Source organism: Peromyscus eremicus, chromosome 22 (assembly GCF_949786415.1).
Source record: "Peromyscus eremicus chromosome 22, PerEre_H2_v1, whole genome shotgun sequence".
Taxonomy (NCBI): domain Eukaryota; kingdom Metazoa; phylum Chordata; class Mammalia; order Rodentia; family Cricetidae; genus Peromyscus; species Peromyscus eremicus.
Genome location: NC_081437.1, coordinates 38,507,968 through 38,520,247, shown reverse-complemented (window position 1 = coordinate 38,520,247; position 12,280 = coordinate 38,507,968). Strand labels below are relative to the sequence as shown.

Genomic DNA, 12,280 nt, shown 5'->3' with positions numbered 1-12,280 from the left:
CTCACCTCTCCTGTTTCCCTTCTAGGTGGTGGGAATTTTTGCTGGCTTTGGGCTCCTGCTCTTAGTGGCTTCTCCTTTCTTGCTCCTGGCCACACCCTTTGTCCTTTGCTGCAAATGCAAGTGCAGTAAAGGTGACGACGACCCGCTTCCCACCTAGAGGACTGCGTGATGATGCTGGAACAGACCCCTGCTTCGGGACGTGTGGCTCCCCTACCCTCCCCCACCCCCACCTCCCCCACGAAACATGTTTCTTGCCTTATGTGCCCCTATGAGCTTCAGTGTCCAGCTTGCTGCGGAGATTTCAGGGATGATGTCAGCAAGTGGGCAGAGGCCTCGGGTGTGGTCTCCGGGGTGTGGGGGAGGTGAGGCAGAAGTGGGTGGGCGCATCCCACCTCTGTGTCTGCAGATTCGGCCTGAGGTGGCATCAGCCGCATATCAGGCAGGGAATGTCCAGTGGGAGCTTAGGAGACCCACTCAGACAAAGGGACACCTTGGCTTCAAGATGGCACCATGTTGTCAGGAGAAGTCTTCAAGCATTAGGACTCTCTTCAGCCAGCACCTGATTATCTGACTTGAGAAAATCTCTCCGTTTGTGACAACTGTTTTTACTTCTAAAGGCATTTAGTAAAATCCTTTTTAGAAGGCTTTTTCCCCCTTTCTGTCAACTGAATAGTGAAAATCAACAAGGTGCGTAAAAACCATCCTATGCCTTTTTTGAAATGTGCATTTTATGAAGTTACAGATAAATGACTTTTGTGGCCTGACCATTTTTTTTTCAGGAGCTACAGAAAGCCTTATGCACACTTTGTGTTTTTCTTGGAACCTGCTGTAATTAGTTTTTGAATGCTCTGAGCTGTGTACTGTTATCCACACGGGCCCCCTGTTGTTGCATTTATTCGAAGATATTGACACACTTAAGAAATGTCTCTAGCTTTACGTCACCCCTGCCTCCACCCACCCACCCCCACACTTCTCCAGTTCAGCTCACAGGGCCCATTCCTGAGATCTCTCTTCTCCCGGGTGGCAGCCAATGCCTTTGAATATCTTCAAACCAGATGTTTTACTCTGAATGACTCTGCTCTGACTCCTTGCCCCACTTTTCAGGTAGGTGGCAAGGAGAGTCAGAGTCATCCGTCCCTGGGGGACTCTTGGAAGTTGGGTGGGAACTTTCTGAAGTCTTTGCATTGTTCAAATGCTTTAGGTAATTTGAAAAGTCATGAGACTCACATCACACAGACCCAACCCTGTAGTTAACCAGTTTATTCTTGCTAGGGGAAAAAAAAAAGAAAGAAAATGAAAGGAAAGAAGGGTGGAGGAGGGAAGGGAGGAGGAAGGACCCTTCTGTTTCATTTAATTATCTGCTGTGGGGAGTTGGTGAATTGGTCTTTCCTAGGCTGTGTGTTTCCATGTCAACAAAGTGCAAGATAATAAGAAACAGGCCCTTCGCCAATTGCCTCTGAAAAGAGGAGAGAGTCCTTTCTCTCAGGATTGACTTGCAGAGCCCAACATGCTTCCCAGGAGCAGGGTGGAGATGTGGAGGTTTGCAGGGAGGCAGTGGTCTGAAGGCTTATTAAGTGTCCTACAAAGGAGTAAAGGGAACCCGGAGTCCTGTCACCCCAGCCATTGTCTTTGCAAGCACATCGCATCCTTAGTGGCTGTCTGTGTGACCCTGCACTTAGGGGTCAGTGTCAAGTCCCGGCAGACGCTGCCTGTGCAGAAATGACGTCATTTTTTCTTTATTTTTAATAGACGGTGAATGAGGTAAGACAACCACTGGCACCCTCTGGGATTGATTTTCTTTATTAAGCGAAAACCATTTAGAAGCTCAGTCCGTATCAAAACCACGCTCAGAAAGTGCTCAGAAAGTCCTCCGGTAGTTGAAATTTAAAAGTTCACTGACCAGGTGTGACTTCTGAGACCTTCATTCTGGCTGAAGCCTGGCCTTGAGCCTCTGTGGTTAGAAACATGGGGAAAGGTGGCTGGGCTTTTCTGGAAAGGTCTGACAACTTTATGAGAATCAGTGGCTGAATTTGAGACCTCAAGCCCGCGATTTGTATATGAAACCACCCGGCCACCACCCTTTAAACATGCCTTTCTGAGGTGGCAGCCAGCCTGGGCCCTGGTTCCAGTGGTGCACAGGCAGACGTCACACCATGGTCCTTCCTGTCTTGCCTGACCACTGCTGTCTGTTCCAATGTTTCATTTGTCCCTGTGGTGGGAGTGACAGCATCCTGGGAGGCTGTGTTCCCACTCTGCAGCTCAGGCTCCATAACTAAAGATGGAGTCACCTGGTATCTGGGACACTTCTGAAGGTTCCCACACCTCTGTAACCCCACCCACTCACACCTCAGCCTATGGCAATCTTCCCAAGCACATGACTGGACACAGCCAGGAACCATAGGGTTGCTAGGGCCGAATGAGTGTGGACAGAGTATCCCTGTCTGCCCTGAGCCTTTGTATCAAGCCTACTTACTCAGATTTCTTAATAAAAGCTAACTTGTCCATTCCCTTTAGAAACACCAGCAAGATCACACTGAAATATATAAGCTTGCCTTGTTCCCTGTGGGAGTCCTTTTAGCAGGGACAACCACGTCCGTTTATTATGGACATTCGGCTTGAACCACGTGTGATGTGAAATGCACGTGGAATAGTAAAGATGGCCCCCAGATGTGACTGGGCTTGCTATCAGTCCAGGGTAGCTTTAAGTGTTCTGTGATCATTTGTAGCACCATTTCCGTTGCTCAGTGTAGGTTTGTCAGAACTGAAAATGGAGTTCCCTGAGACAGACCCTGTTCCCGATGGAAGAAGACTGTTCAGTCCTGAGCTTGTGGAAAACCCTCTTCGTGGCAGACAGTGGGAGCTGTCTAGTAGGGCTCTGTAGTAGGGCTGAATCTAGAAGGGCTGTCTATGCTGAGGGCCTGCTGGCCTGTGGGTTATCTGAGGCCCTTGGGTGGCTAACCATGCCGTAGTCTTACTGGGTGTGCTAATCCCTGCCAAGCGTAGCCCTCCAGCCTCTGGCTACATATACTCACCAGGGTGATGCCTTCAGAGGCGAAGTCATGATAGGTGTTCATGGAGCTGGGAGCCAGCTCCTGTGGGGACAAAGATGTGGACTCCATGGATTATGGACCACCTCAGCGCCTGGGAGTCGCTCAGATTGCAGGCCCAGCGCCTTCCCCACTTCAGTACCTGTCCTGAAGAGAACAGATACTCTCTATAGTATATTGTTCCAGAAAACAGGTGTGAGACCTTGGCCAGGTTCCCCGTTAAACACGGTCCCTGTGCGAGGAAGGATCGTCAGGCTTGAACACTGACTTCCAGATGAATTCATCTTTTCCATTGGAATTAGAAAAGGGAAAGGTTATTTTATGAATTAGAAGTGTTTCCCTTGGTCGCCTTTAAAAATTAGGGGATGGGAAAGGACGAGGGAGGACTTATTTTGTATACTTCCTAGATTCCTACGGATTAATAAACATACCTGTGAATATATATATGTAAATCACACTGAAATCATCAAGGGAAACACTTTGCATGTATACAATTTCATGAAGGTTTTCTTTAAAAAAAAAAAAAAAAAAAGATACCAAAGCTTGTTTCTCCCTTACAATGAACCCAAACCCTTGTAAAGTTAAATAAGGTAAAGAGATTGTGACTGGCTGTTGCCAAAAAACTCAGCCAGGAGGGAGGGGCTTATGCTCAAACAATTGCCAGTGCCCTGTGATTAGGAGAGCCCGCCCTTTTGGTAGTTAAAAAACCCCCCGCGGTCTCCAGCCCTCCTGACTTGTATAATCCTGTCTTCCAAGATCCCAGGGCCCTCCAGTTAGGTGTAGCTGTGTGCCACGTGCCTGACCATTCTTTTATACTTTGCCTCGAGTGTATTTTAATCTTGTACAAAAACATGCATGTGTCAGTCATACGCACGTGCACACGTATACATTCTGTATTTGACAAGTGGTGATAAGACCCAACACACACACACACACACACACACACACACACACAAATTGAGAAAATTGCGTTTGTGGTTTTTGAAACGTGAGTACACTTTGTACCACTAACACTGTGATGTATAAGAGCTGTTTGAATGCCTTTTCCTGTTGTGATTTGTACTTTAGAATCCTATGGAAATGTCGGATTTATAATTTCAATACATATTTTAAATGTACTGTGTTTTACGTCCTCTGTCTCCCCTTCCGAAGGGATTTCCTTTTAAAGATATTTTGGCTGGAATACAGGTGAATTTTTGTAAATCCTGCCTGTCTCCATCTTTTGTAGCTGCTCCATTGACTGGCCTGAGAATTGGACAATGAGTATGGCTGGAGGTGGGAGGGGAGGAGGGGGGGGAAGAAGGGGAGGCAAGAGGGGATGTTGTCACGTGGAACATGGCATCTGTATGCTGAGGCTGGCTGCGTTCATCGCTGTGAGGGAACACCGCCCAGAAGCAACTTCAGGACCATTTTGGACCATGGTTGGAAGGGACGCCAGTCCCTTACCGTGGAGAACAGAGGGCACAGGCCATGCCAGCGTAAGTGTTGCCTGAGACTCTTTACATTTCAACCAAGTCGGAAGCAAGAGAGGGACCTGCTGGCACTCGGTTCATTTTCTCCTCTCTCCCTTTTCATTCATTCATTCATTCATTCATTCATTCAGCTACATCAGGATTTCTCACCGCTGTAACAAATCTCTTTCAAAAGCAGCGTAGGGGGGGAAGGGTTTCTTTCAACTCCTAGGTTGTGGGCGTGGCAACAGGAGTGTGGGATAACTGGTCCCATGGCCTCCACCCACAGTCAGCAAGTGGAGTTGGGGTGGAGCGTGTGAGGCTGGGGGCAGGAGGGGAGTGCCGATGCTCGGCGTGCTCTTTCCAAAAATCTGCTTCATGGCCCACATTCAAGATGAATTCCCCCCTCTTCAGTTAGTTCCTGATAGAAACACCCTCAGAGATTCACCCAGAGGTCTGTTTCCATGGTGATTCGATGAAGATTGACCAGCCCACCAGCTCGTGAGATCATGTCTCCCACATTCAGGGTGGACTTCCCCCCTTAGTCTGTGGGAATGTCTTCATAGATGCCCTCACAGGCTCCACTAATGATGGAGCTGTTTCGTGATCCACGGGTCGACAACAAAGATTAATAATCACAGACTCTTTCGAGTAGTGGTTGGGACGTCCAGGTGAAAGTGTCTTGGAACCTTCTGAGGGCTGTGGGGAAGACTCACGCCTATCTCTTGGCTTCCTTCCTCTTGGTAGTAGTATCTGGCAGCCCTGGGCTTTCTCCAGTGTGCATACGTATTACCATAGTCTGCCTCCATCTTCATGTGGTGTCCCCGCTGTGTGCCTGTGACTGATATGGCCACACTGAGAAACTCAGCTTGGTCCTCAGAGAGACCCTATTTGCTGAGCAAGTCACAGGTTCCTGGGTTCCTGGGGTTCATCTTCTGGCATGTCTTAAGGGAGTGTAATTCTACCGTTAACTGGCAGCACAGTGCATGGGACACTGCACCCGCAAATCGCACCAGGAGCTCATTGATTCAGCTGGGCTGGTGGACCAGTGAGCTGCGGGGACCACCCATCTCTGTCCCATTACACTAGGCTAGAGACATGCTGCCCCGTCTCTGACCTTCACATGGGTGCTGGGAATCTGAACTCAGGTTCTCATACTTGTACTGTGGGCACTTTACGGACTGAACCATACCCTCAGGTAACCGATTCTTAACTTCTGTTTACACAGTAGATGAGGAACCCCAGGTGAGGCAGGCAGACCCCTCCCGTGACAGACTCTCTGGGGATTTGACTTGCTGAGTCCACCAGGCACACAGATCCTCAGTTGTAACCCTCATTTGGGATCCGCAGAAGGACAAGAGCCCAATTGTGCTCAGCTATTCGAGGTGAACCTTTCAGGGCCAAGAGAATGAGGTTGCCCAGAGCAGAATGCGCTCCTCTGCAGAACTCCTAAGGCATTGTTAGTGCACAATGGATGGTAAATAATCACCGAGTGTTTTTATTAACGACAAAGGAGCAATCAGAGCCGCAGTGAAACTTGCAGATGAGACTAAACTGGGAGTTATAACAAATACCAATTAGGAGACAGAGACAATGAAAAGAGACCCCCCCACACTCCACCCCACCCCAGAGAGAAAGTTACAACAAAGCAAGTTTCCGGGTTTTTTTTTTGCAAAATAACCACAAATGCACCTGCAGAGGATGCATACTGTGGGGAAAGCCCAGAGTGCCGAAAGGCAGACAGCCCCCACCCCACCCCCCACACAGCCTTTTTATGACAGGCGCGACTCAACAGTACATGATAATGTCAGACACAGGGTACCACCCGTGTTCCTCCCTGAAGCGTCAGCACAGCGAAGCCACCTCATTTGGGTGCACTTGGGGAGCTATGCCCGACTTCAACTATTCAGGTCCTCTTCTGTTTCTTGTGGGTGCACCGTAGGCTTCCCGGGTTGTCTTGCAACTCTCCACCTCTGTTTTAAGGATCTTCTCAATGCTCTTATGCTTCTGCTGAAAGCCCTTGAAGACCTCCGTGCACTTGTGTGATTGAATCCTGTTCTTTACTTATAAGACCCTTCCACATAGGTCCACCTACCCACTTAGTGTTCAGTATGACCTGCAGACGGGGCGGGGGGGTGCAAATAAAGTGGGAAGCAGTGTCTCTGTCCCCTAGAAGAGGAGGGCAGGGTGGGGGCCACATATCTGGCTCCCCCTAATATGTTGTCTGGCCTCTGCTATTGTTCCTCAAATATACAATAGCTTTCTGTCTTCTCTCCATAGGAATTCGACTTAGGGCCTGGCCAAACCCTGCAGACTCCCTCTCCCCAAGTTCTCTTGCCTCGTGTCTATCCTCATATGTGTAAGAAAGAAAAGATAGTGCAACGTCTAAAAACAGGATTCATGCTTTAGGTTTCGTTGTGACAAGGAGGGGTGGGTGACTGGATCCACTGGAGTGGCCAGGCTTATGGCAATGGGAGCTTCCATCTAAGACCCCTTACATCTTGGGTTGGCCAAGAGCTAGAACCAGCTATAACCTGTCCCCACAGTGACCCACTTTCTCCAGCCAAGTTCTGCCCCCTAAAGATTCCAGGACCTCCCCAAACAGCACCAGTACCTGGGACCAAGTGTTCAAGTGAGATCCCACTGGTGGGGTTCATTATCAAACCACAAGGGATAATGAATGCTAAGCCATTAGGGGAAAGGCTGAGGGCACCAGCTTTGCATGTGAGAGGAGGAAGTCTCATCTGCTCTGTGGAGACTGGAGTGAAACCTTACGATTCCTAATACATGTGGAGAACTCAAGTTCCGTCTGCTGACCCTCCACTGAGTAAACCTGAGACCTCTCTGCCAGCACGTCAGCAGTCACTTCGAATGGATGGAAGGATGAAATCTGAAGAGAGTCACAACATTTTCTCAGAAATCTGCCCACCCAGGGTGGAGGATTAAACAGGGGTCTGTGGGTGGACACCGATGCCTTCAGAGAGCAGACCCAGCACAGAGAATACTTCCTGTGGGGCAGCTAGGAAGAAGAGGTTAAGAGGTAATGGTAAGGGGAAATGAGAGGACAGGAGAGGCTGAAGCCAGAGGTTTGCCATGAGTTTGAGGCCAGCCTGGGCTATGTAGTGAGCTCTGAGCCAGGGGGAGCTCCAGAGTAAAACCTTGTCTCCAAGGAGAAAAGAAAGACATGGAAAGATGGCAGTTAGGAAGGAAGAAAAGAAACTTTGGATTGATTGTGTAACTGGAAGTGCTTAAAGCCCACTTCCTGCTTTAAATTTTTTAAATGATTTGTTATTTTTATTTCACGTGCATTGGTATTTTGCCTGCACGTGTCTGTGTGGGTGTCAGATCCCCTGGAAGTGGAATTACAGACAAGTGTGAGCTGTCACGTGGGTGCTGAGACTAGAACCCTGGTCCTCTGGAAGAGCAGCCAGTGTTCTTAACCCCTCCAGCCCCTACTTCCTGTTTTTGAATAAGTTTTTAAGTCACTATTTAGTGCTCTAAACGTCCCATGGAAGAAGTACTGCTATGGCTGTGTTTATCTTCAGTTGCTGTCAAGGAAAAATTGAAGTACTGTTCTCCATGACATGAATTTTTGAAGAATTATCTGTCTATCATCTGGAAGTTTCAGCCAATTAGAATAACATTCCACGTGTGTCCATTTCCTTCTGGAACTTGGTTCCCTTGGGAGCAGAAGGGTTCTGAGTCGACTCCTTTGGTTTCCACAGCGTCTCAGCGAATGAGGCACAAATGACTTCTGAAGAGGTGGATGGAACCTGTGGGATCAACTGGGGCACAGATCTGCTTTGGTGGTGACATCAGTAATTAGTAATTGTACTCTAGTTACCTTGACCACCCCACTCCCCCCCCCCCCCCCCCCCCCCCCCCCCCCCGCCACAGGTGGAAAGACATTGCCATCTTTTCAGACTCCAGCTTCAATCTTAAGTCCAGATTAACAACCGACATCCAAGCAAACTGGAGCGCAGTACGTTCCCTGTTCTCCTCAAGCTTGTGCACGTCAATATTATTTTGCCTGGTTTATGCCTCTAAGTTGGTTTATGGTTGCCAGTGTCAGCGTGAAACCCTGATGGGAGCCTAGCTTCCCACCAGGCTTCAGTCGAATGTGTATGAATAGCCCATAGTAACTGCGTCTATTGTTCCTGGAAGACTTCTATTATGCAGCGAGCAATTAATCATTTTCTGAGGCAGCTTGAGGGAGCCAAGCGCACGGTGAGGTTGATGATGCCTTTTTCTTCCAAGATGAACAAAATAAAAACCCCAGCCAAGGCTTTCCCGAAGACGGGCTTATCTCCCGCATCGATCGGCAACATTTCCATGCCAAGGTGGAATTCCATTACCAAACAGCCAGCTTACCGACGCAGCTGAAGGTTGGCACCCCTGCTGCCGGGATCTGTGGACTCCTGGCACAGCTAGGCACATCGCCTCTGTGGAGCTCATGATTCAGGCCCAGTGCTGAGGCCTGCAGCTTCTTCTCGCATTTCCTTTGCTAATGGTATCATTGCCCCCTGGATCATCCAAGAATGAGGAACGTTGCTAGACTTTGGGTGGTTGGTAGGAAGGAGTGCTGGCACTCAGTGGAGTGTCTGCTGCATGTGTTTGATCTTCTTCCTGAAAGGGAGTGCTAGGAAAAACTACCTGTATCTTAAAGATGCATGGATTTTACACATACGAGTATTTCCCTGCATGTACGGGTGTGCGCTATGTGCGTGCCTGCTGCCCCTGGAACTGGAGTTACAGATGGTTGTGAGCTACCATGTAGGTGCTGGAAACTGACCCTGGGTCTTCTACAAGAGCAACAAGTGCTCTTAACTACTGAGCCGTCTCTCCAATCCCATCAAATGGTTCATAGATTTTAATAGAATGTGTATAATAACCATCATTTCCCATCTTACTCTGATGTATATAAAAGAGAGAGAGAGAGAGAGAGAGAGAGAGAGAGAGAGAGAGAGAGAGAGAGAGAGGATAGGAGAAATGCGCCAGATAGCTACTGATAACGAAGGCATCACTCCAAGATTCAGTGGCTTCCGTTGTTAAGCATCATTCATCACCCACAGTTTAGTGCATGAATTCTCACCCTCTGGGTCATGGCCATTGAAAAACACACGTGTTTTTTCCCCTAATGGTCTTAGGAACCCCCCAACCATAAATTTATTTTTCTTGCTACTTCATAACTGTAATTTTGCTCCCGAGTGGTGCCTCAGTTCCTAAGAATGTTGGAAATACATGTTTTCCAGTGGTTGTAACCCACAAATTGAGAACTGCTGGTCTAGTGGTGCCTGTAAGAGAAGGCAGAGTGCCAGGCGGTGGTGGCGCACGCTTTTAATCCCAGCACTCGGGAGGCAGAGCCAGGAGGATCTCTGTGAGATCGAGGCCAGCCTGGGCTACAGAGTGAGTTCCAGGACAGGCACCAAAACTACACAGAGAAACCCTGTCTCAAAAAAACCAAAGACAGAGAGAGAGAGAGAGAGAGAGAGAGAGAGAGAGAGAGAGAGAGAGAGAGAGAGAGAGAAATGGAGCCTCTGGACTGGACCATTACACATATAGAGAAGGAAAAAAAGGTTTATTTGGGGAAATTCGAAGCTGCCATGCCTATCAGGGAACAGAGAGAACAGCAAAAGGCAGGGACAGCCTTGCCAGCTCTAAGGAAACAGGTTGTGGAGGGCAAAGGGTGCAAGCCAGAGCAGCATGGGGACTTAGATATGTTAACAGGGAACTAGATACACCATTGCCACGGGTAGTTGTAGTCGGCTCTCAGGGCAGGGCAGGGCAATGACTCTTCTGACAAACAGCAGCCCATGTCACAAGTGTCTGAGAAATGCTGATTTTAGGCTCTTGTTTATCCGCTTGCGGTCCTGTTTGCCAGGTCAGAGTCCAGCCTGAGCTCACTGAGCCCAGGCTATCATTTACGACATTGTCAACGGCACTGCCATCTGTGGGCCCCACTTTAACCCAACAGTAACCTGGGGAGTTCTACCTGTGAAACAGGTGACTGGCACACAGGTGATGGCAGGTGGGTGGCTGTAGAGCTAGTGGGGCCCTGGATTCCATTCATGGAACCTGGGGACTCTTCTCGACCTGAGCCGCCATGTGACCTGAGCTGTTGATGTCTCCTGCCTCGGGGCAACCAGGGCACAGGTTCTAGAAAGAGCAGAGGTTAGCAAGTAACTCTAGTCTTGGGCTTGCACTTCATATTTTAATTCTTCTGCTTTCTGTTCTTATTGATGACATTGTTTTGTTTTGTTTTGCTTTTTCTTTTCCAAAACGAATCTCAGAACCCAAGGGTTACCGAGCACCATGGTAGTGGTAGGGGGTGTGTGCATTTTCCTTCCTGATGGAGGCTGCTGGGAAGCCCTGTTGCAGGGATTGTGGGAAGGAGGAGCACCATAAATCAACCCCAGATGTATCTGAGAAAGCAATCACACCCACGTCTTCTGGATACCTAGGAAAAAAGAAAGAAACAGAAAGGGTGTTTTCAATCTCAGCGAAGTCACTGTGTCTGTGAGAGGAAGGGAACAGAAGCCCACACACAGTAGCCCAAGAATACAGACAGGGAGACTGCGCTGTGCCAGGTTTGTGCACACACTGTTATCAAGAGGGTGGAATGTGTGCATGAGAGCAGGGGGTGTGCACGAGGGGCTTTTACCGACAAGGAATAGGCTCAAGGCAGAACAACACTGATGGACAAGCAGAAGAGGGGCCGAAATTCCCAGAATTCCCGAGTGGTGGAGGGAGATACCGTGAGTGGAAAGTAGAACACTGGGAAGGAAGCTCTGGACTCTCATCATATGTCACAGAGGATGCCTCTCCGGGGTCTTTTTGAATGCATCCATCATCTCCGACTTTAAGGAATTTGTTGATGATCTTGTCAAACTCATCTTCATGGAAGGGGGGTAGAAGCCAGAGGCTGGTATGAGAAATGGTGGACAGAGGATGGCTAGGGACACACATTACATATTCAAATGGCTGAATGAAGAACGAAAGAAGTAGATGGATGTGGGATGTCTTCCTATGGGCTGTGAATATGTGTTGCTCCCATTGGTTAATAAATAAAGCTGTTTGGCCTATGGCAGGGCAGGATGGAGCCAGGTGGGGAATCCAAGAGAGATGAATCAGAGAGAAGGGTGGAGTCAGAGAGAAGGGTGGAGTCAGAGAGAAGGGCGGAGTCAGAGAGAAGGGTGGAGTCAGAGAGAAGGGTGGAGTTAGAGAGAAGGGTGGAGTCAGAGAGAAGGGTGGAGTCAGAGAGAAGGGTGGAGTCAGAGAGAAGGGTGGAGTCAGAGATAGACGCCACCCAGCCACCCAAGGAGTAAGATGCCAGCAGACTGGTAATGCCATGGCCACGTGGCAAAATAGAGATGAAAAGAAATGGGTTAATTTAAGTTGTAAGAGCTAGAGAGACGGAGTGGGACAGAGAAAAGTCTCCTGTTAGAGATGGATGCCAGGGAAGAATCAACTTTTTGCAACAACAACAGTAAAATGAAATGGCCCTGATACATTATAAATGCATGTTCTAAATAACCAGGGGCAGGTGTTTGGAGGAGGTCCTTCAGTGAGGGGGTCTTCCACCATGACGAGAGAGTCAGATAGCCCAAGGAGATAGGGGCTTGTGGAGTAAAAGACAGCATTAAAGGAAAGCCAAAGAGTTCTAGCCCCTGACATCTACTCTGTGGAAGCAGAGGTAAGAAGAAGATATGTCGTGTGCAAAATTATTTAAAACAGACAACAAAGAATACATACATAAAATGAGGACAGCCAGCATGCAATGAT

At 48.6% G+C, this 12,280-nt stretch overlaps 1 protein-coding gene across 3 annotated transcripts in view; it reads left to right on the top strand.

Moving 5' to 3' along the window:
• The window catches only part of Rnf144a (ring finger protein 144A), a 49,320-nt gene extending 48,374 nt beyond the window's left edge, over nt 1-946 (top strand). For all 3 annotated transcript variants that reach the window (XM_059248493.1, XM_059248494.1, XM_059248495.1), the window contains one exon: nt 26-946. In XM_059248493.1, coding sequence (XP_059104476.1) covers nt 26-157 — 132 coding nt within the window. In that variant the 3' untranslated portion in view covers nt 158-946. The remainder of the gene's footprint in view (nt 1-25) is intronic.
• The last annotated feature ends 11,334 nt before the right edge of the window (nt 947-12,280 follow it).